General features: G+C 37.2%; 1 protein-coding gene across 3 annotated transcripts; it reads left to right on the forward strand.

Moving 5' to 3' along the window:
• The first annotated feature begins 940 nt into the window (after window positions 1-940).
• LOC134804830 (inactive ubiquitin carboxyl-terminal hydrolase MINDY-4B) lies at window positions 941-22,631 on the forward strand. Of its 3 annotated transcripts, none has more exons than XM_063778100.1 (11): window positions 941-1,086; window positions 4,218-4,306; window positions 4,504-4,733; window positions 15,910-16,099; window positions 17,294-17,359; window positions 17,832-17,902; window positions 18,252-18,399; window positions 18,922-19,059; window positions 21,625-21,704; window positions 21,812-21,949; window positions 22,520-22,631. In XM_063778100.1, exons 1-11 carry the CDS (start codon window positions 1,044-1,046, stop codon window positions 22,581-22,583), a joined length of 1,257 nt encoding a protein of 418 aa, XP_063634170.1. In that variant the 5' UTR covers window positions 941-1,043; the 3' UTR covers window positions 22,584-22,631. The 3 variants fall into 3 exon arrangements, with proteins under 3 accessions (XP_063634170.1, XP_063634169.1, XP_063634171.1); XM_063778099.1 differs by lacking the exon at window positions 941-1,086 and adding an exon at window positions 1,681-2,116; XM_063778101.1 differs by lacking the exons at window positions 941-1,086; window positions 17,294-17,359 and adding an exon at window positions 1,681-2,116.
• Window positions 22,632-24,649: the final 2,018 nt, after the last annotated feature.

Consider the following 24,649-nt stretch of genomic DNA (forward strand, 5'->3'; position numbering starts at 1 on the left):
AAATAAAGAAACCAGGCTTTGGAGTAACTTCGAAAATAAGATAAAAGTTGATATTCACTACAAATGTTTACTTAAAGAAGCAATGTAGGTATACTCTGGCAGGATTTGCCTAAACGACACGTTTATTTGCCTTCGGTTCGCTCCGGGTCGCTAGTCGTGGAAGCACTTATAATATTCTGGGAACATATTTCCAAGTTTACAGCAATTTGATGCCTCTCAAGGACTTTTGGAATTTCCACATGTTATGTTATATTCATATTCATCGTCAACCTCCTTGACCTCTCTATGGATTTGTATATATATTATTGTTGATTTTTGTTATTTCTTAAGTCTATACACGTTCTATCTAGTCTATTAAACACGAATTCTCCACTCACCGAAAAATTAGTCGAAGTTACACCAAAGCACCTAAAGTCTCGTTTATTATAGAATATAGCTCGAATGTTTTTTTTTTTATATTTGGCAGTTGTTTAAATTTTCACTTACCTACCTAATTTGATATTAAGTAAGTACTTATATGAAATTAACTGTAATCAACCATTCGATTATAAATATAACTTATCTTCAAAATGCTATCTATCAATGAAATATATTTATTTCAAATATATTGTATTATCATATTATGAATAAAAACAAAGCACGACAATTGGTGCGAACGAAACGAAAACGTACGGACAGAATTTCTAAATTCGTTATTATGTTTTTTATTATATTTATGTAGTCTAGCATACTCACTGATACTATGCATTCACCCTAGTGTAACACCAGTAAATTCAGTATTATTACAGCTTCAAATGCAAGCATTTTGAACCAAACACCTACGCTAGTATGACGTGCAGTTAGGTTGCACATTTATGTGCGGTTAGAAACCGTTTTAGTCTATGAAGTATATAAAGGTCGCTGCATTAAATCGTTAGCAAAAGAATTTTGTAAGTGAATTAAAAATTATTATTGTGATTATTACTTATTTGAACAATCTTTCAAATGTGTTTAGTGGCATTAAAAGGTTTGGAAAAAATAATTTATTTCAGTAACTTAGAAGTATGCTTCCGGGAAAACGACACACTTCCGCCGTACTTAATGAAGGTAAATGAAATAGCATGAAAAATAGCAACCATTCACTACTCAGCAACATTGTTACTTTTTAGAAGAAAAAAAAAACAATTCTACGTCATTAGTTAATGACCAAATGTGTATAATTACCTAGAATGGTACACAAATTTATAATCTGTAGTAATGGGATATAAAAAAAGAGCCAAATATTATTGCCACTGTTGTCTGATATACATAGGTATGTAGATGATTAAACGAGTTTGAAGTGGAGTTCAAAAGAAATTGCAAATAATGTAAACAAGCCAATTTATTTAATTTATTTCGTTATCTCACACTTTTTATGGACAACCATGATCTTCACAATAGTTTACTTAAAACTTGAATTAATATTGTTTCTGGTGTATACATTTAACACAGTTATATTATTCATATAATGATAATACATATAAATTATCTAAAATTGATTCCATATTTGTAATTGTATTTTATTATTGCTTGTAAAAATTTGACATGTAAATGTGCCCCTATGTGGCCTATCTGCTGAATAAATGTTTGAGTTTGAGTTGAACGTAATAACTACATTAAAATAAATGTCTAGTGGGTCGGAAAATCATGAACTACATGTGCTTTTATTGAAGGCAACTTCAAAATCGAATCTAAGTAATAGATGTATGCCCTTGACACTTATAGCGAGAGCGTGCAGCACGAAGGCAATTACTTGTAATGCAGTTCACATTTCACACTTCGACGCAGTTAGAAATCACTTCCCCACAGATACACCCGAACTGCTTAGAACGATCTCTGCGTTGCTTCACCATAAATAATCCGTGTTCCCAGTTTCGCGATAAATAACGTCACCATTTACTTTTTAAATTAGGTCCTTGCACATATACCTACTTAATAGACGTACCTAGTTTTCTCGAACATTTCAACACATTTTGAAACACAACTAAAAGAAAACTACGGAGACCAGTCAAAGTTTGGACCCACACATACAACTGAATAATTTCTTACGAAATGATACGAAAGAGTGCTCTCGGTACATCACAGGAAGAGTGTTTTGGTATTTTTTTTATTCATTGGTTTTCTTGCGTTAAGTAACATCCATCAATATATCAGTAGGAATTAGATTAAGTATTAATTATTTCAGTAAAAAAAATCATCTTAACCATAAAAATTCTCGTGATGGTTGAATAGTTTATAATAAAATATATTAAACAATAAAATTATTCTTCAGCCATTTAGTGTCAGTTGAAGTTTTGATACCGTAAAAAAAGATCAAACTAATAAAAGTATCTATAAGTATTTCATTAATAATAACAAGCTTCAATCATAACATTCCTAAATATAGAATAATGTACCAAACACGTACTTATATATTTTACTAATGAGTCCCTAAAGTTTAGTAAATCGACAAAGTGGAACCCTCCCTAACATTTAATACAGAAAATCAATAAACTTTATCTTTTGACATAATAATAGATTTAATATTTGGTATTTCCATACTTAACACGCGATAAATAGGTATGCTTGTTCAGTAATCGTATGATTTTAATGAAAATTGTATGTTATTACATTTTTATATAGTTATTTGACTTATTTGTTTTATAAGGGGGGCATTAGTTATTGTTTAACCGCTCGTGCTAATATTAATACCCGAGCAAGCGATTTCAAAATTGGTGGGTGGTACGAAAAGTGGAATCTTGAGCGTTGCGAGGGTTTCAAGCACGAGGTTCAATGTTTCGAACCGGAATTTTGACATTTACGGCAGTAATGTAGTCTGCAGTAATGCCATGCAGCAATACTACTGCAGTAATTCTGGTGCAGTCTGAATCCGAGCGTCACCTTTGCTTGTGTTGTCTATCCGTATCCGTTAATTGAGTTGCAATTTGGCATGGGTGTATATACATCAAGATGGAATTATTAAATAAATATATCTAACCCACTCGTTTCCCTTAAAATCGTGAGTTTTTATTTATTTACTTCGCTAAATATAATTTTAGCTTTCGATTCTCCGCCACTTCTTTATCTTAAAATAAATGGAAGTGTATTTTTCTGTCTAAAATCAAAATCAAACCCAGACAAAAAAGTCACGGTTGGTTGATAAAATAGAATAGGACTGAAGCCTGTTTTTTATTAGGCCTATAAGGGTGATACAACTTTGTAAAAAGAGTTGACTGCGCCAAATAAAGGAATTTGTATGCAACATTGCAGTCGCAAAAATCGATACAGCTAAGTTTTTTTTTGCCAAACCATAAACTATGCATTCGCTACCAATTTTTTAACCAGCTAAGTCAACCTTGCCAAAAATATGAGAATATATATTTTTATGTATAGGTAATATTGTTTCATTTTATTCGATGAACTTTGAGGTGTGACTTGTCGTTGGACAGGTATTTCAAACGAATACCGGGTCTTACGGGTATTCGTTTTAAAAAGTGATTTATTCGTATACTTACGCTCCAAAATTTTAAAAGAGGTGAGTCTCCCTCTTACTTTTGAACCATGGATGGCATGGATCCAAAATATATAAAATAAACCATTAAAGTAAAGCTTAACTTCTAGCCGTCCAGTGACTTAAAAAAAGGCCTTACATTTCATTGTATTATTTATTTTTATTTTGACAAATCAAAATTGCAATTGTCTTGGCAAGTTTGGCAAATACCTAAGTACTGAACGATATTTTTTTTTTGTGGGTTTATTAAATGGCACTCCAACTATTATCATTCGATACTGCGTGTACTTGTGCATTTTTGGGCTATTTAACACGAGTCAATAGTTAATAGAGAAGAAGTTGACAAAATAATAATTACCTATTTTCATTGTTTAATCTTTACTGTGAACGCTTTATTAGATCTTTGTTGTGGATGATGCTGCTGGTTCTTACTACTTGTATCTCCATAAATAATTGCAGTATCTACCCAATCTCCTAGAAACTCTCAGATATTTTCTCCTGACTACGGCGCCTGAATAAAAGAATAATAAACTCATCGAAAAAGGTTTTGATTAAGTACATTAAAGTCAATAAAATCAATATTTAGAACAAATTTTTAAAGTATTAATAAAACTATTATTTTCATTAAAGTTTACGTTCAGCAACATGCAAGAAATAATTTCTTGCATGTTGCTTGACGTGTTAATGTATACACAGTAATCTATTTCAGAACGGGTGTTGTATCCGCGAAACAAGTTATCGCCTGGCACGAAGCCTTGCGTCGTTGGAGGAAACCCGATAACTGAGGAGCTGGCAGTTGTGAGATAAAACATTAATATTTCTAACACAGTTCTTTATTTAATTTTCATCGCTCGTATCAATCTTACATTCGAAGAGAATCTATATTTAAAGTGAATCTGAAATCAAAACTTTAAAAAATATTAAATACCTACATAGGTAGTTTTCACATCGTGAATGGAGGTAGAAATATTTTCAGAAAATAACAACTTTTACAGGAACTTCGCGTAACTACATTTGGCACGGCATCGTGCCCACCGAGAGTAGAATGGGTCAGGTCGCCCCTTGTAATGAGAGCACCCGACCAGCCTTTAGCTTACGGCCTGGCAGCTCCTCGCAATGGTACCAGGTCACTGCTTGCTGGCCTCCAAGCTCATGTCATCAAGTGGCTCCTGTTTGATTCTCGACCTTTGACTAAGGATAACAAGTCTGCCGAGCCTCCCGAAACGTGAGTATTTTAAGCTCAGACATGTTCGAATGTGTACGCAAAATTCCTCTTTCACCTTTTACGTCTCCAATTTTAAGTTTTCAACACGTGATTACGGGGACAAGACCATATTCTCATTTACTTTCTTTTTTCAATATTTATTTTCATTTATTCATGGTATGACATCGCTGCTAACCCATCATGAATGCAAAAGAAATAATACGAATGTGCTGAGTATTTTGTTCACCAAGGAATAGTTCCTTGGCAATACAACTGCTGATGGATAGTGTAATCAATCGAAAAAATAAAAATTAATTAAATTTTAGCACTTTCAACCCGCTTTTCAAATAAATAATGATGACTACTTAGGTACTGTACTTTCTGAGTACGTATGTGAGATGAAATAAATATTTCTTACTCGAAAAGTTATGACCTTATCACCTTAAATTGTTTTATTTGGATATCAACACAGTAAAATACTTGAAATAATTATCATATATTTATATTACTGATTTCAATAATAAATGAAACAAATACGGTCTTATTTTAAGAACAGGTGAAATCTTATTTTTTGGAGTTGGTTTAAATAACATAAATACCTACTTATCCTGTAAATTGATATACCTACTCGTACGCTCTAAAACTACACGGGCGAAAGCATACGATATAACATCGAAATGCCTGTCATAATTCTCCTACCAGCCACGTGCTCCGGCATAAATTCCGACCATCTATGTACTGTTGGACAATATTTTACTTCAGTGCTGAACATAACGGCCGAAGAATTCGACTAAGTTTATTCAAATTTACGAAATATTGCTGAACATAAAGAATGATACCTATAATCGTTTGCGAATGTGCTTGAAGTATTAGATAGGAACACGTGCTATCGAATAATATTCGATTGTTTGCGTAGGTGATATTTCTACCCACCACATTGTAATGACAATTAATTAATCAATTTTGATATTACCACACACATAATATCATTCACTTGTAACGCAGAGAGTCCCATTGATATTGTAAATAATAAAGATGTTAAATAATAAATGAGATGTAATTTATTATGTAAAATATTGACAACGAACAAAAAAGACAGACAGTTACGCATGACATTTGATAGAAGAGCATTTTTAAAAACAATTTAAAAACTAAGTATGAAATTACAGAATAAACAAAATACGGCCAGTACTCTGGCGTCAAACCTTTGACAATTCTAACAAATTTATAACTAAAATCATTCATATTACGGTTTGAGAGTTCGAGGGATTCAATTTTGAGGTGTCGGGGCGCTGAGGGTTCAGGTATTCGGGCGTTGAGGAATTGGGGTCGGTTTGACACTTGCGGGTTGATGGGTAGGGGTGGAGGTTCCTTTCCTTTTGACATAAGTACTAACTGTCTTTATATGTTTGAAATCAATGCCATGCCAAAATTCAAACACACGGTCAAACCAAATCGCGACCTTGATGCGGTTTTTTGAAGGACGCAGATATGTGTACGGCAGATTGTCTTCTACACGATCGAACTTATCAAACATGGTACGGGCCACGCGAATTTCGTGGTTTGACTATTCGTTACGTACAGAATTAAATTTTAATTACCGCCGTATCATGTAACCTACTTTTTTGCTAATTCTCATATTCCCCACGACTTACACACGTGGCATTCGGTCCGTGTTAATTTCTCCTCCTTTTTCCAGAGGGTGGTTTCATAAAACATAGGAATTCAATGTATATGGCAAAATAAGCAATAGTGTTATAACTGCTTTTAAATTTGGAAACATTTTGTTACCATATTTATCATTAAGTGAAAACACTGTTTTTCAATATAGCGTGGCTGACAGTTTATTATCTACACCTAAACTTTCCTGATCTATAGTTCGTTTTTTTTAGCATTAGAAATAAGGTAAACAATCTTGATGTGTCTTTTAATTGAAAAACACATTTTGTTCCGTACGAGACCCACAGCGACATCTCTGGTAGGAGCGACTCAGTTGCGTATGTCGCGTCACACATATCGCGGCCAATACGGAGCTCTATATACGCCTTCGTCACCCTACGTCACGACATATTGTCCCCCTCTACCCCAATATCCTCGAATCATGGACACGTAGATTAAGCTTCTAGAATTATAAGAGTAAGCACGTTAAATTTCGGATTTTTATTACACCATCCAAGAAAAAGTCGAACTCTCAAAAATACGCAGCGCCTAGTCACGAACATATTGATCCTTCGAGCCAAATATAATCAACGGTTTCTTCGCCAATCGTCGAGTACGAATTGAGAGGCCATTGAGAAGAAGCACCTTTGGAAGAGAAAGCGCATCGACATTTCTTCTTGGACGGAAGGCGCGTATGCAGCACGAAGACACCCAAGGACGCGCTAATTTGGGAAACTGCGGATAGCTATAGGACGAGAACTGGACATCCAACGATTTTAAACGCGCATATTTCGGTACGGACATCCAGCCACCCTATACCTAACCCTTTGTCTTCAGTTGCTTAATACCGTGCTTAATCAATTCCAGTGAGCCCGTGACGAGTAATCTTTGCGTGACCGGTATTGGGACTCCTTTTCGCCGCTACACAACGCGGAGTTGCATCAGGGTCCAAAGTCCACACGTGAGTACTCCAGCTTTCTATACTAAACCTAACCAAAATGGGGCTAGATGATATTGTAGTACCAAATACTAGTAAACCACGCGATAAATCGCCAGCTAGGGCCATCTGCGATGCCGCGATTGAACCTCAAGTTCGCGAATTGGTGAAAAAACGTGGCATTATAAAGGCTAGACTCACAAAGTTCGCAACCCACATTCAAAGCTGTAGCGATAATTTAGACGCTTTAACTGAGCCTTGTAGAATAAATTTAAAACTACGCATACAAGGAGCAGAGACCCTGTACACTGAATTTAACGATCTTCAAACTCAAATCGAAGCGAATGTGTTCGAATCGAATCTCGATGACCAGTTAACGCAACGAGAACAGTTTGAGGATAGTTATTTCACAGCGCAGGCCCTCGCCGAGTCTATTCTAAGTCAATTTAATAGTACAGAAAGCAAAAGTCCCACTGTTACGCAAAACACAACAATGAAGGCAATTAAACTGCCAGTTTTATCACTTCCCTCTTTTGACGGCACGTATGAAAACTGGCTCGCATTTAGAGATATTTATTTATCACTAGTTCACAATTCGAAGGATCTCTGTGACATCCAAAGGTTCCACTACCTAAAATCATCGCTGACTGGTAGTGCTTTGTTAGTAATAGAAGCGCTCGAACTAACGTCAAGTAACTACGCGGTGGCATGGGATCTCCTTCTTAATCGCTACAATAACAACAGGTTATTAATCCACAATCACGTCAAGGCACTATTTACTCTTCAGTCGTTGCCTAAAGAATCGCATATACTTATTAGAAAGTTAATTGACACAACACTAAAAAATTTACGCGCTTTAAAAGTCCTAGGCGAACCTACATCGTCATGGGATACTCTGATTATTTACATCTTAGTGTCAAAGCTCGATAAAACCACTGAACGCGAGTGGGAACAACATAAAAGTAGCCTTACGAGCGGCGACACTCAGATGAAGATTAAATTGGATGATTTATTGCAATTTTTACGAAACCGTGCAGATATGTTAGAAACATTGCAGGCATCACATTCACAAGGTTCGAGTTTACGCGATAAGCACGAAGTGAACAAAAAACATATCACTCCTAGCTCCACTCATAACTACAATAATAACAAAGTGCACTGCAATGTTTCTACCAACAGCAAACCACAAAAATCACAGCATAAACCAAAATTCGCGTGCCCTATGTGTAAAATGAATCATCCACTTTATTCCTGTGTCAAATTTCTTGATACTAACTACGAATCTAAACTTAAGTTTGTTGCCGACAACAAGTTATGCACTAACTGCCTACGAGCGGGTCATTCCGTGGAGTCATGCGTATTCGGTCCGTGTCGCAAGTGTAATAATAAACATAATTCAATCATCCATCCTCCTAGTGATGAGTGCACTCCCGTCCCTGCCCCCGCTGACGTCACGGCCCCCGCTGCATCCACTTCGGCCGCCGCTGCATCTAGTTCGGCCGCCGCCGTGTCGGTCAATGTGCATTGTCAGCGAATTCCTTCGCAGCCGCCGACCTTGAGGCCGGTCTTGTTGTCAACTGCGCTTATCGACGTGATTGATAAAAATAATAAACCGCATACTGTTATCGCTCTTATTGATAACGGCTCACAACGATCTTTTATAAAAGAATCCTTACGTGATTTATTAGGCGCACAATTAGTACAGTCCACTCACGAAATAAGCGGTGTAGGTCGCACTGTGACGCAGTGTACGCAAACCTGCAATGTCCAAATAAAATCGCGCATTAGCGACTACACAACAAATTTACATTGTTTTGTTTTATCGGAAATAAACACATCAATGCCAGTTGTATATGAACATTGCGCAAAATTCGATATTCCAGAAAATATACAACTGGCAGATCCGCAATTTTTAGAATACAAAGATTTCGATATCTTAATAGGCGGTGAAAAGTTTTGGGATTTGTTTACAATGGAAAAATTAAAATTACGTAACGGTCCTTACTTATTAAACACCGAATTTGGATGGGTAGTAGCAGGTCCTATCAATTTAAACGCACGCATTGAAGGCCACATCCAATGTAATTTTACGCAAACAACAGATTCGCTATTACGGCGGTTCTGGGAGATTGAGGAGGTACCTACCACTCGGGACGCATTGTCTGACGAAGAGAAGGCTTGCGAGGAGCATTTCGTTCGCACCACTACGCGCGACAGCGAAGGAAGGTTCTGTGTTAGCATGCCACTCAAGCAGCCACCCGAAATGCTAGGAGAAACTTATCCTCAAGCTGAACGTCGTTTGCTGGCGCTGGAAAAACGATTACAGCGTTCAGAAACGTGTAAAAAATTATATACTGACTTTATGCATGAATACCTCGATTTAGGGCACATGAGTAAAGTTACGTCATATGACTCACCGCATTTCTTCTTGCCACATCATGGAGTTTTTCGTGAATCCACAACTACACGATTAAGAGCAGTCTTTGATGCTAGTGCGGCATCTAGTAGTGGTACATCACTGAACGATCTTCAAATGGTAGGTCCCGCGATCCAGGGCGACCTTCTGTCGATTCTTTTACGCTTTAGGCAGCATCGTTACGTGGCCTGCGCGGACGTAGCTAAAATGTATCGTCAGGTACTGATGGCAGAAAATCAACGCGACCTTCAGCTGATCCTTTGGCGCGACAGCCCCGACGAACCGATTCAAATTTATCGTTTAAATCGTGTCACTTACGGTATGGCGTCGGCGGCTTTCTTAAGTGTCCGTTGTTTAAAACAGTTAGCCACTGAATGCACCGATCCCGACGTTAAAAGAATAATTAACGAAGATTTTTACGTAGACGACATGATAACTGGGTCACAGGATAAACTTGAATTGTTACGATTATGCAATGAAACCGCGCGAACATTGCAATCAGGTTGTTTTCCGTTACGAAAGTGGGTATTTAACTTTAGCGAGCCGTCGTTAGAGTCTAATTTCGCACTGCTGTCTGACGCGCAAACTAAACTAACGTTCGATAAAGACTGCAATTCAAAGTCATTGGGCATAGGTTGGAATAATTACTATGATCAATTTTATTTTAACTCGCAACTTGATTTGATGAAACCCAATGACAAAGTAACCAAGCGTATTATTTTATCACATATTTCGCAAATTTATGACCCTTTAGGTTTACTAAGTCCAACCATTATGCTAGCCAAGGTCTTACTCAAGCGTTTATGGCTTCTTAAACTTGATTGGGACGACGAAGTCCCTTCTGACGTCATGCGCACCTGGAATGATTTTACTAAATCATTATCACTTGCCATAAGTACTATCCGTGTGCCGCGTTATGTAATGGGTAGCAATAATTATACGCGCATAGAAATGCATATCTTTACAGACGCGTCACAGGTTGCTTATGGCACTTGCATTTATATTCGCACAATAAATGATGATGATGAAGTATGCTCACGATTGTTATGTTCGAAAGGAAAATTATGTCCCATTAAAGTCCTAAGTACGCCCCGATTAGAACTTTGCAGTGCACTTCTAGGCGCTAAATTATATGACAAGGTCATAAATAGTCTTCACTGCAAATTTGATGACGTCATATTTTACTCCGATTCGACTTGTGTTTTAGGGTGGTTGCGCATGGCACCTAATTTATTAAAAACTTTCGTGCAGAATCGGGTGACTGAGATCCATGAACTGACCAAAGGGCTTCCATGGCGCCACGTCAGCGGTAAAGTTAACCCGGCTGACTTAGTTTCGAGAGGCGTTCGATTGGAAGACCTGGCTGGATCCAGTTTATGGTGGAAAGGACCTGAATTTCTGCAGGATTCTAACTTTGACCCTAAAAACATGCCAAAATTACCGAGGTCGAATGATACGCACGACATACTGCCGGAGGTCAAATCTAACGTAGAATTAGCGCTTACCGCTACCACTGAAGTGTCATTATTCCCTTTCGAACGGTTTTCTCAGTTCTCGCGCATGATACACGCCGCATCTTACGTTTTACGCTTTATTTACAACGCGCGCAATAAAAATAATAAGCGTGCGGGCAGTATTAGCGTCGAGGAACTGCGGGAATCAACAAATTTATTAGTCAGGCTGTCTCAATTTGAATCGTTCCCAGATGAGTACAAGCTATTGACTAATAAACAAACAGTTAAATCTAAGCATAATTTAAGTAAATTAAATTTGTTTATCGATGAAGATCGTGTCATGCGAGTCGGCGGTCGCATTGGTTATTCGCAATACTTTACGTATGAAAAAAGGCACCCTATATTAATTACAAGCAAACATCACTTTACGCTTTTATTATTTCGCCACGAACATAAGAAACTTTTACACGCTGCGCCTCAAGCCCTTCTTTTTGAACTGCATGATGCTTGGTGGCCACTAGGTGGTAGGAATCTTGCGCGAAAGATCTTTTATGATTGTGTTGTTTGCAAGCGATTAAGAGGGAAAACCCTTACTCCTTTCATGGGAAATTTACCCGAGGAGAGAATTACGCCTACATATCCCTTCTTAACTTGTGGTGTGGACTATGCAGGGCCAGTTTTCATATTAAATCGCAAAGGCAGAGGTGCTCAAACTGTTAAAGCATATATTTGTTTGTTTGTATGTTTTGTTACGCGAGCCATCCACTTAGAGCTTGTCAGTGATCTGACCACCGATGCTTACCTTCTAGCTCTCAAACGCTTTATAGCTAGACGCGGCAAGCCTAACGAAATATTTTCGGATAATGGCAAGAACTTTGTGGGTTTAATGCACGATTTTGCCAAGTTTTTGTCTCAATGTAGTCCCGACATCATAGATTACGCTACTAGTTGTAATATTAAATTTAATTTTATTCCACCTTACGCGCCCTGAAGCTGGAGTAAAATCTTGCAAATTTCATATACGCCGTGTTATTGGAAACGCTCACCTCACATTCGAGGAATTTAGCACGGCGTTAAGCCAAATTGAAGCCGTCCTGAATTCCCGTCCTTTGTACGCCATGTCATCGGATCCGCACGACTTCCTTCCTCTGAGCCCTGCGCACTTTCTCGTCGGTCGCACTTTGACATCGCCCGCCTCAGAGGACCTTCAGCACGCGCCTGCTCATCGACTCAACCGGTACCAGATGGTGGAGAAGATACGGCAGCATTTTTGGACCCGGTGGTCCAAGGAGTACGTCTCCGAATTACAGACGCGATCCAAATGGAGAAGCCACTGCGAAGACCTGAAGCCGAACACTGGTTCTCATAAAGGACGACAACCTGCCTCCGCTAAAATGGCATCTAGGACGCGTCGTCAAGACTATCCCTGGGCGAGACGGTGTGTCAAGAGTGGCAGACATCCATACCGCATCTGGCATCATAAGACGCGCCTACACCAAAATCTGCCCCTTGGTGTCTCAGCCTGATGAAGAGAGGAGAGAAGGCCAAGAATCCTCTTGAAAGCCAGATCTTTCAAGGCCGGGGGCATGTTCCGTACGAGACCCACAGCGACATCTCTGGTAGGAGCGACTCAGTTGCGTATGTCGCGTCACACATATCGCGGCCAATACGGAGCTCTATATACGCCTTCGTCACCCTACGTCACGACATATTGTCCCCCTCTACCCCAATATCCTCGAATCATGGACACGTAGATTAAGCTTCTAGAATTATAAGAGTAAGCACGTTAAATTTCGGATTTTTATTTCACCATCCAAGAAAAAGTCGAACTCTCAAAAATACGCAGCGCCTAGTCACGAACACATTTTAAAAATAAGTTAGGGCAAATATGTAACAATTATGAATCTAATACGATCATTTATATTCTTCTGCTTTCATAAGTAATAGTTACTGATTTTTAAAATGCCTTTTTCAATTAAAAGACATGTCAAAATCGCTTACCTTCTTTCAAGTTCTTTCTAATGCTAAATAAAAGAACTATAGGAGAGCATGCTCCTTCCATTCACTGTAAAATTTTTGTTGATCAACAGTTTTTGTTAAGCAAGGAAAGCGTTTCAACTAGAGCACTTAGCTCTCTGCATTCATCAGCTGGAGACTTGAAATTTGAAAGATGGGGTCAGATAATTTAAATCTGGCTTTCAACTAACAACTTCAGTGTAAAATTGTAAACACCCTTTTCTTGCTTTGCTAATGGGTCTCCTGGGTGTTTTTTCTCAAAAGGTTGTTATAGATCCGATTGTCTACCCCAACATCAATTTTATCCAGTGGCAGAAAATTACCCTGATCTTGATGGTTCACAGTACAGGGGTTTTTGGGATTGCAAACTTCATGTAGTTGGCATAAATGGTTCCCAGTAAAGAGTGAACTTTTGGCTTCAGTCGATGAAGCAGAAGAGTTTCTAACTGAAATCATTTGTCGAAGTCATTAAGCAGCTGTAATGAATATGATCAAAATTCAAGGAAAATTATCATCAGGTCATTTTTCCACACATAAAGAATTTCATCTGTAGTTTTTGAACGGTCGTCAAATGCTTCTTCGGTGAAGTAAGGGATTAGTGCAGGTAGTTGTTGTAGGACCCCATCTACACTTTATTTTGGTGACAACTGCTTTGTATTTGCAGGACTAAGGATTTTGTGGATGCCAACTCCAAAAAATGGTTGCATTTCAATCAGCTTTTTTTGCCCTTTGTTACTGCGTGAAAAATCAGACCCTATATTGCTCAAGGTATCTTCGAAGGATATTGGTAGGTGTAGGCAAGCTTTTAATGCCACTAAGTGAATGCTGTGGCAGGAGCATTTAATGCATGCAATGCTAGGTTATTCATCCTTTAAACGCGAGAATATGGAATTATGTATGGCAACCATAGAATTAGTGGTGTCTGATGAAAATCCCATTAAATTACGAAAGGGAATATTTTTACTTTCCACACATTATTTTAAACAGTAAACACTCAAACAAGCTTTCTGCAGTACTGGACTCTGTTTCCATTATATCAAGAAATTCTATCTTTATACCAAATTTTATATATGTATAAGAATAATACTTAACATTAGAATCAACAGCATAAAATGCTATAGGTACATGTTAACGAAATGATAAATTAACCAAAATTACTTTTACATAAACTTTTGTAATATTTTTTTTTAAGGGGCTATTCGAGGTTTTCATCGATTTTTGACAAGTTTTGAATCGTATCTCCTTTTTTTACACTACAGATAGAATTATAAGACAAACGGTTATCGGTTTTTCAATCTTTTATCTCCGGTTTTGTCCACCGGATTTTGGAAAAAATGAACACTTATTTTTTTAAGAATTTTTTAAACATTGTCTAAAAAAACACTGTTTTCGTATCTAGTGTGCAGTGAAGGATCTTACATGAACGAAATCTACATATTTGGGTTTGTCTTTGACGTCTCGAAAAACGTGTTCAGGGTTCTAATTTTAAACTAATTAACACAAAAGTTATGGCCAGAAAACCAGTTTTTTAGCCTAAAATTGTTCAACTTTGATGCCAAATATCTCGAAGACAATGAACTTTAAAGTAAATATGGGATACTATATTGCTTAAAGCTGTTGCTGTTAATATAATAAGCTACAAAAAACATTAGAAAACTAAGGGATTCAGATCGAAGGTCATTGGCGTGGGGTAGCCCCTTAATCAAACATCTCCATCTTACGTAGGTACTCGTATTTACTATTGCTGTTGATTTAATCAACACCAAACAATATCATATATATCCCAATATAATGAAAATAAACTATTACTTCTGCTTCAACCAGTAAATTGTGAATCTGAACTAAAATCACACACTAGAATCAACACTAAAATCAAGTAATCAATCAAGGGTAAAATCGTGAGGGCGCACTGGGATCGATGACATTCCACCACGGCGCTCTCCGGCAGCCCCGGCTTATCGCTAGGGCACCCTCACATTGGAGGGGTAGGTTCAGAAACGCTTGATCCTACGCTTGATCCTAATATATGTATTAGACTACTAAAATACTGTTCGGTAGCAAACGGGGCTGTCAATATTTTTAATACAATTTTACTCAGCAGCGTGGATTCGCATACTCCTTTCCACCATGTTCTGACCATGACTGGGTTCATTTCTCTGACATGGCTTTTACCACAGAAAGCTTTTACCCCAAATAGCAAATATTTTAGCGTTAAATTTAACTAAATGCGGCGGCATAATGTCATATGTTTTAACTATGGTACCTATCTGAACCTACATAAACTAATTCCAAGCATAGATAATAATCTTATCCTATTGTAAGTACAAAGTTTCAGAGCAATCTACCTAGTCGTTTTAAATGAGAGCGTAACTACGTTTGTATGGAGAAGCGAGAGGACTCTTAAATAGCTAAACCGATTCAGATGAACTTTCGTATGGAGACAGTTTTAGCACCGAAGCTTATGGGACTGATGATGATGACAATGATAGTTATGGGACTTGGGGTAGTTTTTATGACAGAAATCATCATTGTACGCAGACGAAAACACGGCCAAAAAAAGCTTCAAGTCCGGAAAATCTACCGAGAAAGAGATCAAATTCGTTGCAATATCTACTAACATGTTTTGAAATTCATCGATATACAAATACTGCATAATTTTTGGACGTCCTACAACAATAATTGTATTAGGTATGTACAATTGATTTCTGATTGTAGCTACTTACGGCCTTCTGAGGAGCGTCAGGAAGAAGCTCTGTGGCGTGCGTGCAGCGAAGTAATATGGCGGTGCGCCGGCGGCATGACCCCTCCGCAGACGGGTCAGCCAAAGGCAGTGGTGGCACTGCCATCAGATATGACGTACGTGCAACACAGCTCGACCTACTATCAAGATGGAGTTACCGAAAAGGTAATAGCAACGGACTTAATTATCAGTACGCGATCTGCAAAACGGCTAGTAGGCCAATCAACTTAGAAAAAAAAGAAGCTGGAAATCATTTTAACTTTCATTTGGTCCTAAATGCGTGTAATTGGAGTTTGTGCTATCCCTGGAGGTGTGCATAAATTCTGGGAGCCTTGGGAGATATATTTTACCTTGAATTGCCAAACCACTCGATTTAGAAAGAACCCACCATCAAGTACAATAGCAAGGTTTGGTAGATTGGTGAAAAGGCGTTTTCGGATTTTAACATGATCATACCAAAAACAAAGAAATTCAAATCGGCGACCATTTTTTACAACTTTCGACTACGAATTCATATTTACGTACGTACCTTTCGGACACTCAGATATCAGTTTTCATCATGATTGGAGCATATTTTCCATCGTACACCCACCTACAAGAAAAAACTGAAAAAGGGGAAAATTAATGCACACCTCCTGGGATTGCACGCATTTAGGACCAGATGAAGGTAATTAAATGATTTCCAGCTTGCTGGGAATTAATTCTTCGAAAAAACCTAATTTAACTAGCATAGGCAGTTTTCAGGGAAAGATTTCAATGTTTTTAGAAAACTTTCCGATTTGATGAAATATAAGGGGTACAGTAGGTACACAGAGCGGATGCTGCCCTTACCAGTGTCATGGAAAGCAAGGAGAGGTACCATCCGCTAGAGTGTACCATTGAGAGGATTGAATTTTTTACTAGGTTATTGGGTGAAAGTGACTGGCTAAATAATTGGGTAAATGCCCTAGCTATTAGGATAAAAGGCTGGGTGCTACATTAAATTGTGTAATTTTTTTTTCTGTAATGTCAATACCCAGGGAGGAAAATGGGGACCACGTTTGTGTGAAGAAGCGGTCGTCCACTATCGTCTTAAGCATTACAGAAAACTCGCCTCATTGTGTTTCAAATTATTAGGTTGTTAATAATTAGCCACTAAAAAAAAAGTTTTTCTGGAAAAGACTCCCTAACTTCTTATTTGACGACGATATGCATTTACGTCCCCAGTGGAGAATAATGGGTTTTCATAGGATTGTTTTACTCCTGGGAGTTAAATAACCCTATGAAATGCATGTAGGAGAAAAATAACTTACTGCCCGCCCAAAAACATAAGCTTGATACACGTAATAAGAATTTTACTATTTATTTTCGCCCCGCAAGCTGCACTTATTTGAATTCACCAATTTGGAGGATGTCCAGATTTTTATGAAGAGGTATTTATACTTGGTAGGTAAGCACTTAATTTTTAAAACAATAATTTTTACTTAGGTACGATTGACCGGCAAAAAAGCGACTATTTTTAAACGCGAATCATAAGAGCTCCCGTCATCTAGTAATAAAAGTCTGAGCTACTTTTGGAGAATAAAACGTAGCATTGTAGGCGTTCCGAACAATCGTATTCAAAACGTAACTAACCATAGTATTGCATTTATCCCGTTGACCTTATTTGTTTTATGCTAGTAATATATATAAACTGCTGACACTAAGTGAAACACCCAAATATAACGCATTATAAATTCAATTTTAAATGTTAAAAATTAATTCTGCAGTAATGGCAATCACATATGGCAATAAGATCAATCATTTATTTAACAATATCTACGTAGATTTTGTTGCATGTACTTAATTCTAATTGCCTAAGCTTCCTATTGTAAGGTTATTTAAAAAAAAGCGTAAGTAAATAATTTTATTTGTTTAGTTTAAAATTGACGAAGGATGCGGCGCTTTGTTGTTGCTGTATGCTGCAGTGCTGTCAAGAGGATGTGAAAAGTAAGATCATTTTATTTTGTTTTAACGTGTTTTTTGCTTGTGATTGTTAAATCATAATAATTAATAAATATTTAGGTCAATGTGACAAAAATCGACCTAGCCCCAAACTAAGCAAAGCTTGACTATTACGGGTACGAGGCGACGATATACAATACCTACTTAAACTGATAAATACGCACTTGGGTATATAGAAAACAACAACACCAGGAACAAATATTCATGACAAACTCGATCCGTAGGCAGTATTTCGTATGCAAGATCACTACCGACTATGTTATGACGTCGTTAAATGATACACTTCCGATTCTTCAAATATAATCCAAAATGTTAAGTCAAAATTGTTGAACAGCGTTAAGAAAGACTTGGATGGCAAACTGACGTACCTGGTATCATCGCACGTGGAAGGGTCGCTAAACGTTGTGACGCTGTTGCTCACCGGGCGAGCCACTCCATATCTTCACAACGGAGTCGTGTATATTGGTGACGAGGACCATTATGTGAGTTGTATTATACCGGGTGTGGCCTGTAACACGAGCAAATAATTAAAACATAGTTTGTACTCCTCAAACGGTGACACTTTTGTTCAACAACTTTTGAAAATTATGAAGTATTTAGACTCCCTATTTTTCATACAAAATAAATATTATCTTCAATGGACGCTATCGCCACGCCATATCATTGTGATTGACGTTGCTTGTCACGCCTTAAACATAACAAAATTCGCAATACATTGCGTCTTAGAATAAACTTTTGAGTGTATTAAAAATCAAACCACAAGTTATTTTTAAAAGTCGCTGAACAAATGTTGGTCAGTATGAGGAGTACAGCCTACAGTTTAATTTTTTGCTCATATTACAGGCCACACCCGGTATAAAATAATAGAAATTAACACTTGGCACAAATGTCAAATTAAAATATTATATAATAATAGGTAGGTACCTACCTACCTACTTCGATTTTTATGTGGCAAAATTGTGATTTAAATAGCCAATGCAAATAATCGGTTTTATATATTTCAGGCTATGCCGCAGTTCGGAGTATTGTCACGTAGCCCAGTCGGTCTTCTAGTATTTTATGGAAATGAAGACAATGCTAAAAATAACGCTAACCAGCAGCATCCAGGATCTAGGCTTAAGACACCAGCTATGCCTATTTGGGTAAATACAGGTTGATTCAGGAGACGTGAGCAGGACTAATCCTGCACACTCAGTAACTGATAATTGATCGATCACCGTCGTATTTAGGTGAAACAACCACACTTTTTCCTATTTTTTAACTTTTTGGTGAGGGCGAATTTAATCCTCTACAATCATAGTCACCCTACAAGACCTAATTAATAAGCATAAAACCTCTTTAACTTTTTGATTACGAAGAAAATAAACTGTCAAACTTGGTGAGATACGAGTTTTCAAAAGTAACCAGACCGCGATGAGAGTGATGACATTTAATTTGACACAGAATATCGGTAGTTTAGTATTCTAATTTTAGGGTGACCATGCATGTCGTAAATAAATTAATAACTTTTTTTTTCAACACGACTAGAAAATTAACGTTAACCTCACTAATACTGATACGAAAGTGTTGCTTATAATTTACGAAATGCGCAGTATTAGTCCTGCTCACGTCTCCTGAATCACCCTGTATACGAGAGGTGTTCAATAAGTAATGAGAATGATAAGGACGCAAATGTCTTATTTTATTTTTCAGTCACCATTTAAGAGTATACACTTGCTATATCGTTTCTCTAAACATAAAATTCCCTTTTTGAAAAAAATCTTCTTCTTGACCCCTTAAAAAATCCTGTACTGCGGCGATCACGGCGTCATCATCATCAAATTTCTGGCCTCTGAGGTGCTCTTTTAATTCTTTAGTACCTACGTCCAATTTATATAGCATAACCACCGTCTGCGAAAGGTCATGGAGACCACTACTTGAAATGGGCCCATAATATTTATAAGAATGCATGTTAGAGGTATACTTAAATAATATTTACCTAGGTACCGTTGTAATGGTTTTAGGCTTTTATTATTAAATACTGATACAACATTAATCAAGAACATGTTGTTTAAACATATCACATTCTTCTATCGTCTAACAAACAAAAAAAACTAAACACCCTTTGGAACATGAGATAACAAAATATTCGTACATTATATATCTTTCCCATCACGGAACAATGGTGTTCCGGACCTTTGGGAGGCGTGCGCGGAGCCGAAGCCAACACGTAGACGCCCTTTTGACACTTTAATGAAATGTAAGGGGTACACCGAGCGGATGCTGCCCTTACCCGTGTCATGGGACGCACGCAGAGGCAGCACCCGCCAGGGTGTAAGGGCTATTGAGAGTTGATGGAATCTAAAATGAACTAGGTTATTGGGTGAAAGCGATGGACTAAATACTGAGCTATGGGGTAAAAAACCGGACGCCTGCCTAATAAAACGGTATGCAATTTTATTTCCGGCAGACGGTGACTCGCCCTCACAAGATGGGCCCCCACAAAAAGCGACATCTAGGATGGCTCAAGGGCAACACCGGTGTGAGCGGCTCAGGGGTGTCGAGAGGTGTGCGCCGCTTTCTACCCAGTGGCTGTTAACAGCCACTGTGCCAACTCGCGTCTTATGCATATTTCACTTCCACCCCTGGAGCTTATAGCTCTAACGACTCCTCTCTGGCCGGCCGGCTAAGGCAAGCCAGAGGCAGAGAATCCTTATATATCTTATTATAAATCAATCTTAAATAATAGTAATCAGTCAAGATAATCACCTATATTTTTTTAATTAGAACTCGTAAAAAATATAAAATTGCGAGCTATCAAAATAGCCATTTTTCGCGGCAGCAAATACACAGTTTATTCGAGCATTGAATGCAGATTGGTTTCTTGCATTCAATGCATGTATACTGCGTCTTCCGTTGCTTTTTGGGGTCACAAGTTGAGCAAAATTTCCGAACTTGCAATAGATCTTCATGATTGCTGGGACCTAGCAATGCTGGTAGTTAAGTTGGTGTCTTTGATCAGGATATTGTTGATACTTATTAATAGGTCCCGCTAAGATGAGTGTTTTTGGATCGACGTTCGAGATGTGGTCTTACCAATTGTTCAGCCAGTTTCTTGATGAACTTAAACCTACTTTCAGATTTTGTGGTCTGCGTAGAAATGCTGATGATGTAACTGTTTGAGGCCGAGATATCCAATAACCTACTTACTAATTACTAAAGAGTTTATATGACATTATCATTACTAATTGAACATCCCTCGTATGAAAAACATACATGTTAAACAACCTATAGTAACACTAATTACTTAATTATTATTACTCGTAAGTCATCCATACTACCAAATAACAACGCTCAAGCTTGTGCTAGGCCCAAACAGTCACATTACGCATGGTTTACATTTAATGTCAGGCCCATACTGCAGCACCACATTAATGTATAATTCACATGTAACGTAGGCCCATTACATACTGCCGCACTACATAAATGTATAATTTACATGTAATGTAGGCCCATAATGCCGCAACACATAAATGTATGTTTCACGTATAGGTAATGCAGGCCCATACTGCCGCACTACATAAATGTATAATTTACTTGTAATATAGGCCGTACTGCCGCACCACATAAATGTATAATTTACATGGTAATGTAGGCCCATCCTGCCGCAACACTCTGATAATTTAATACAGAAGTTCTACTAAAATTTGGTGTTTTAACTATTTCAGGTTACAAGTTGTTCGGGACATTATGGCGTGATGTTTAATACAAATCGTGAATTGTTAAGGAATTATCATGCAGAAAGGAGGTTCGTAATTATTGTACCTACATATTAATTTTGACATGAAATTCTTAAATTTTAAGTGAGATGGAATAAGGCCCTACAACGTAGGTACTTACATACATTTATTTCAGATTTGATGTCCACTATTACACTACCGGCGGCTGCCATGTACTATTGAATGTCGATACGCGCGCTCATGATGACCTTGCAGGACCAATGCGGAATGATGACATTAGCGCCACGCCTCTCGAAAAACTCATTCATACAAAGTAAGATCACAAATTCAATAAAATTCAAATTCCATGAAGCTAAGCTTCAGTCAGCCCTTTAGTCAATCTTGAATACATTTCATATTAATATCCGATTCTTTATTCTTAACAACAGACAATTTATTTAGGGCTTACTAATATAATATAATTTAATAGCTATATTAATAAATGCTACAAAATAGTCCCCCATCCAGCTGGCCTATTCAGCTCTGATCTTCAGCTTTAACCCTAAACTATAGGACTTCCCGAGATACGGGAAATATGACATCTGGACGATTTCCAGTGGACATTTTGACTCCATGCCTATTTAGCACAACGGAAATAAGACATGTGGAGTCTTTGACATTTTGGGCAATGTGACACCTAGACATTCTAACATTAGGGGAACATAACCTCCGGACTTGTTGTCTAATGGGTATTGTTACATCTGGACGTACATACGGAATAATTGACCATGGGCATTATGACACCTAGCCTTTCTGACACTTAGACATATTTTTCCCTAAAGGCTTCAAAGTATCCTTTACTTAACCAAGTATTTACTTTTAAACTTTGTTATTTTGGTCACAGGTGGCAAGATGCGAAAATAACCTGGACAGGTCCAGGCCCTCACGTCAGCGATTCTCCAATCTGAACAACAAGTTAAGAACCAAGTTATGCATACCTAGTCGTAGAATTAGATTAGGCCTTGAAAAGTAGTTGTTCAAATGTTATGACTAATGACTAGATATTGATATTCGACGTTCTTGCCTTCGTCTTACATAATAGGCTCAATAATTAATTACGAGTATTACATTCATTCTTGTAAAGTCTGTTAATAATTATACAAAAAATTTATGAACTTGAGCTGATTTTACGGAACTCATCGTCAGAATTATATTTAAGCTCTTTAGTAAATTAAATAACTATGTAGTATTAGTCGTAGGCCTAGGCAAACAACGATGCGAAGTTTATAGTAAACGCCAAACGAAATTGCAATAATGTTTTGAAATCATCACGTCTCTTTTTGTTGCATCTGACATCCCGATATTCATCCCGATGTTCACTTTTCGATTGGCGTTTCGGGTACGGTGTTAGTTTTAGATCAATGTTATAATGTACGCTTTTATGTAGTTATTGAAAATATGTTTCGCAATAAAAAATATTAAAAATAGTATAGTAAAAAATAAAGCATATTTCAGACAAATGTCAATAGAAGCTTAAAAGTATGGCTAGAATTAAGTAGTTATGTTAACAACATTATGTAAAATATTTTTAACATTAATAAAGATACAAATTCTCGTTTCAAAGCGTAATAGAGATTTTTCAATTACTTACCTGTTAAAGGCTGAACTTGAGTTATGAATTAAAATGCAAAGGTAGGTACGTATGAATGATAATAATGATGTATTTTCCAAGAAGAACATAAGAAGAAAGTTGACATATAACCATGAAAACCAGTAAACTTTTAAATGTTGCTATACACAATCCATTCTGCAACATTACCGTAGTCAGCCGGTATCATTTGACATTTAGGTACTTAACAGTTTTTAGAAAAAAGACCGCCAGTTAGTGGTAGACCCGTTATACATAATATTGTTTCTCATAGGAGGCTAGATAGCCAGTGCTTAATGCCAAACTCAAAATGACACCTTTAAAAAAACATTAGGGGTCACTGACCTGTCCTAGTGTCCAGTAAGTTTTAAGCTTATGAAAACGGTACAGTATTCTTCAATAGGCAGGGAGTCATTTGCAGAGTCGTTATAGGTAATATAAAACGAAGATGATTGATGGTCTATTCGACAAATGTACCAATAAAAGTAATTTATCAAACGCTTGTCAATCCCAATGGCGGCCTGGTCTCACCTTTCCGAAAGATTTTTTTCGCATCCATTTGGAAGGAATCTATTTTTGGTAATAAATTGTGCTTAATGTGGAATAGCACGGGTGGTGTCGACATCTCATAAAAGAATGATAAATTAATGAATTCAAAAACTCCTTAGAAAATGCTTATTTAATTAATAACGAGTTGTTTGATTAAAATCTTAATGAAAATATATGTTTTGGCCTTAATCGTAACAAAATTACACCTTGTTTCTTGTTACAATTGTATTTTTTTATAAGTACCACGAGGGTGGCAAAAAAGCGTGGGCTAGTTTGACGGAATATTTTATTTTATCCTTTCAAGAGTCGGTTTTCTATTACAAAAAAATGTATTTTTACTTTGTCATAACCAGAGAGCGAAACTTTGGTGCCGATGACAGACGTATGACGTCAAGCGAAATACAGAGTGTTGTTATCTAGATTATAGATACTTAATCAAATAACAACTTATTAGCCTCTTTAGTTTACTGATATTGAAACTTGAGTTGAGAGTTTTTATACGTACTGGCCACGTATAAAAACATAACTAAATGTCTTTGTCATGTTAAAAACAAAATTGTTGGAAATGACAACCAATTTCTGTTTACTTATTTTTTTATTAGTAAAATATAACCGAAATATTATTGTTTGAAGTCGCTATGGAGTCTATGCAGCCGTATTTGCAGAAAGGCCGTACCTGAACAAGGAAACAACATCTGCCCTTGAGCTATTTTTGCTTGATTTTTTTTATATAGTTTACTCATATCTAGTACACATCACACACAAAATATTAAAAAAAAATCAAAGTGGTTCCGTAGTAAAACGACATTAAGTAAAAAAAAATATATTTTATATCCT

The sequence above is a fragment of the Cydia splendana genome, chromosome Z (genome assembly GCF_910591565.1).
Source record: "Cydia splendana chromosome Z, ilCydSple1.2, whole genome shotgun sequence".
In the NCBI taxonomy this organism is placed as follows: Eukaryota; Metazoa; Arthropoda; class Insecta; order Lepidoptera; family Tortricidae; genus Cydia; species Cydia splendana.

What these genes read in the sequence shown, in the direction of transcription:
- LOC134804830 (XM_063778099.1), top strand. Translation starts at nt 2,071, where the DNA reads ATGATACGAAAGAGTGCTCTCGGTACATCACAGGAAGAGTGTTTTG. An exon ending in TAACTGAGGAGCTGGCAGTT is followed by an intron (nt 4,307 to 4,503) that starts GTGAGATAAAAC and finishes CAACTTTTACAG; the next exon opens with GAACTTCGCGTAACTACATT. An exon ending in CTGTCAAGAGGATGTGAAAA is followed by an intron (nt 17,903 to 18,251) that starts GTAAGATCATTT and finishes ATTGTTGAACAG; the next exon opens with CGTTAAGAAAGACTTGGATG.